This window comes from Rosa chinensis, chromosome 6 (genome assembly GCF_002994745.2).
Source record: "Rosa chinensis cultivar Old Blush chromosome 6, RchiOBHm-V2, whole genome shotgun sequence".
Lineage (NCBI taxonomy): Eukaryota > Viridiplantae > Streptophyta > Magnoliopsida > Rosales > Rosaceae > Rosa > Rosa chinensis.
In genome coordinates this window covers 41,455,940-41,459,177 of record NC_037093.1, presented here as the reverse complement: position 1 = coordinate 41,459,177, position 3,238 = coordinate 41,455,940, and the positions used below count along the sequence as shown (strand labels likewise).

Here is a 3,238-nt window from a genome sequence, read left to right as displayed (position 1 = left end):
CACCTAAAATGGCAACTCTTCCAAGCTTAATCAAAATAAAAAACCATGTATGCCAACGTGTAGAGCTCGAAGAGTAGAAGAAGTTTCATACCCTCATGCATCACAAACCATCGCCAGAGCTGCCGAAATTTGTAGAGAAACCATTGTAGCTGCATAAACTATGATTCTCTCTCCATGCTGTACTAATTGGTTATGGCAAGACAAATTGATTGGCACCAGTGTGTTAGCCTGAGATGGCTTGAAGGCAGAAATCCGGTCGGATCTAAGTCGCGGGTCGTTGACTTTCCAAACTGGTCTCGAGCTCTCTAAAATTCTGGAGCTTTCTGATTTGTTCGATCAAATCTGTTCTTTATATACTTGAAATCAATTGCTGAGATTGCATCACTCTATTTCTTTTCCATTAGATAATTTTTATAATCCCGAAACTTTGAAAAATCATAATAATTAGTTCGGCTGTCTGAAAATTTCCATGGAAATTTTCACGAACTCGTCGTGTCAGGTACTTTATTATCGAACTGAAAAATTGAATATTTTACTTCCTTGAAAATCTAGAAAAGTTTCCCGAGTGTTTTTAGCAATTACCAAGATTACAAATTAAATCTCAAACAATTACACTTTAGCTTCTTAAAACATTTTTTGGACTCACACCTCCGGTGGGTATGCTATCTGCATCTTGGAGCGTATAAACATGGTTAAAAACTTAAAATCCATGTTCCCACAGATATATTAATAAATGATAATTCTAAAAAACTTGTAGTTATAGATATCCAAAGTAACATTTTCAAGCTTTTCTTATTCCTTGCCATGATTTGATACACACCATGCATAATATTCGATATGATACATGACAATGATTAGTTGTCTTGAATTATTGTGTCATATTGAAGGTTTGGTTGCAAAAAAAGCGTGTGGTTGAAGACAACCTAAGTAACATTTCGGGCTTTTCTCATTCCTTGGCCATGGTTTCACACACACACACACACTCACTCACTATTGGTTATAGTACATGATAATGCTTAGTTGTCTTGAATTATTGTTTCACACTGAAGGCTTGGTGGCAAATTAGCTTGTAGATGATGATAACCAAAGTAACATTTTCGGCTTTTCTTATTCCTTGGCCATGGTTTGACAATATCACATGCTTGAAATGCGTGGGTTTGGAGAAGTAAATGCTAAAAACTGAGGATCATTTTCCATTACAGCCATTTGCTTTTCCTCCAAGGTCACCCATGCTTCTATGCCCTTGCCCCATTGTGTTTCAACGAACACCGTGTGATTGCCAAGAGTTGATCCTACTTTCCCCTTGACCCCAATCCAAAATGGTCTCCCCCATCCAAAATCAACTTCCTTCAAAATCTTAGTCCAGCTGGTGAATATATATGTTTCTGGTTCCAAAGAATACACAACCTCTATTTGGCGATCAATGAACTCAGAAATGGCTCCAAATCCCTTTTCTCCCTGCAATGTCTTCAAATAGTCTTTGTCCAATCTTTTGATAGATTCATGTAAAAGCTTCATCAAATCACACAACTGACCATCATCATCAGTTTCTCTCTTATTAGTAGGGATGTTAGTTGCTGTTGCCCACCAAAGAATATTTCCAATGGCGTTATCTAACATCGAGGGCTTCAATCGCGGCCTTATGTTCACTGCATGCGCTGCTATTGATGCTCTTCGTGAAGTACTGCCTAAAAATGATGTAAAACAAGCAAGGTATTACATGTCTACCTAGAATATAAAAATATACCTAATATGTTTAACAATGGATATTAAAATCCCATGTCTAATAATAATATTCATTAGAAAGTAAAAAAAAGAAAAGAAAAAAAAAAGAGGACATATATGAGAGCCCTTCCGCTATGGGATCCCCTTTTTATCGACATACTAAGGGATCCTTTGTGCGACTCACTTTTCGATCACATATGAGCATCTCGACTATTCAGTTTTTAAGACTCCATGAATAGATCACTTATGCAACTTTTCAGCCAAATTGATGACCCTTAAGGTATTAAACTGGATTAAGTCAATGGACGAACCAAATATGTTCAACCTGAACTATTCATGCTTAAAATATTAAATCACAGTTATGAATGCCTTAACGATTATCAATTTAACTGAAAATTTGTAGAAGTGATCTACTCGTATAAATCTAAAAACTCAACGGTGGAGATATCGATATGTGATCGAAAAGTTGGTCTAATAATCGATTCATTTTAAGGATAAAAACCAGAAAGACCATACACACACACAATTTCTCGGGTAAGGATATTCTTACCTAAGCTTATGGAATGGATTTCTAGTTTTTGGCCACTTTTCGATCACATATTCACATCTTAACCGTTCAGTTTTTAGGCCCTAATGTATAGATCATCTTTGCAAAATTTTAACCAAATTGATGATCGTTAAGGCATCCAAAACTGCAATTTACACGAACGAACCAAATCTATTGAACCGGAACCGTTCGTGTACATTGTTGTAATTTGTAGTTTTGAATGCCTTAACGATCATCAATTTGGTTGAAAATTTTGTAGAAATGATCTATACATTAGCAGCTAAAAACTGAACGGTTAAGATGTGAATATGTGATCGAAAAATGGCCAAAAACTGGAAATTCGTACCTAAGCTTATGTTAGGATGTTCTTAGCTAAGAAAGACTGTATATAAATATAAATACACACACACGTATTATGCATGCATTGTGAAAGTTTCAAACCATATCTAGAAGCAGCTGTAGCGTGTTTCCAAAGAAAACAAGTTAGCGTCTCTATACGTGTTGGATTGGGCACGACCTCGCTCTTTGCTTTGTCTCGTAGAATGTTTATGGCTTTAGCATTAAACACAAATCTCCTTGTCATATAACTTTTCCCCCTGAACAGAATGCTACCCATGAAAGACATATATTTTTCTGGTATGTCATCTTTTGCTGGAAAACTTAATGAAGCTTGGTAGAGATTAGTGTGTAGCAGAATTTTGTCATGATCCCCACGAAAAACAGCAGACCAAGAATTAAGGAAATTGTTTGACGTGTCCCCATCAAATATCTTGTGAGATAGGGAGACCCCAATTGCTATTCCACCACAAGAAAAAACACTAACTTGAACTGCTAATAAGGGTAGTGGATCATCATGAGATTCGGTTTCCTGACGAAATGGATGGAATGGAACGAACTGATTGAGTAGCTCGATTTCATGGAGCTTAAGAAACTCAAACAGGCGATAATTGATTCGGGCTTCAAGGT

General features: G+C 36.5%; 1 protein-coding gene across 1 annotated transcript; it reads right to left on the bottom strand.

Moving 5' to 3' along the window:
- Positions 1-801: 801 nt before the first annotated feature.
- LOC112171350 (BAHD acyltransferase BIA1) lies at positions 802-2,967 on the bottom strand. Its single transcript, XM_024308547.2, has 2 exons — positions 2,714-2,967; positions 802-1,688 (listed from the first exon to the last, which is right to left on the bottom strand). Exons 1-2 carry the CDS (start codon positions 2,895-2,897, stop codon positions 1,135-1,137), a joined length of 738 nt encoding a protein of 245 aa, XP_024164315.2. The 5' UTR covers positions 2,898-2,967; the 3' UTR covers positions 802-1,134.
- Positions 2,968-3,238: the final 271 nt, after the last annotated feature.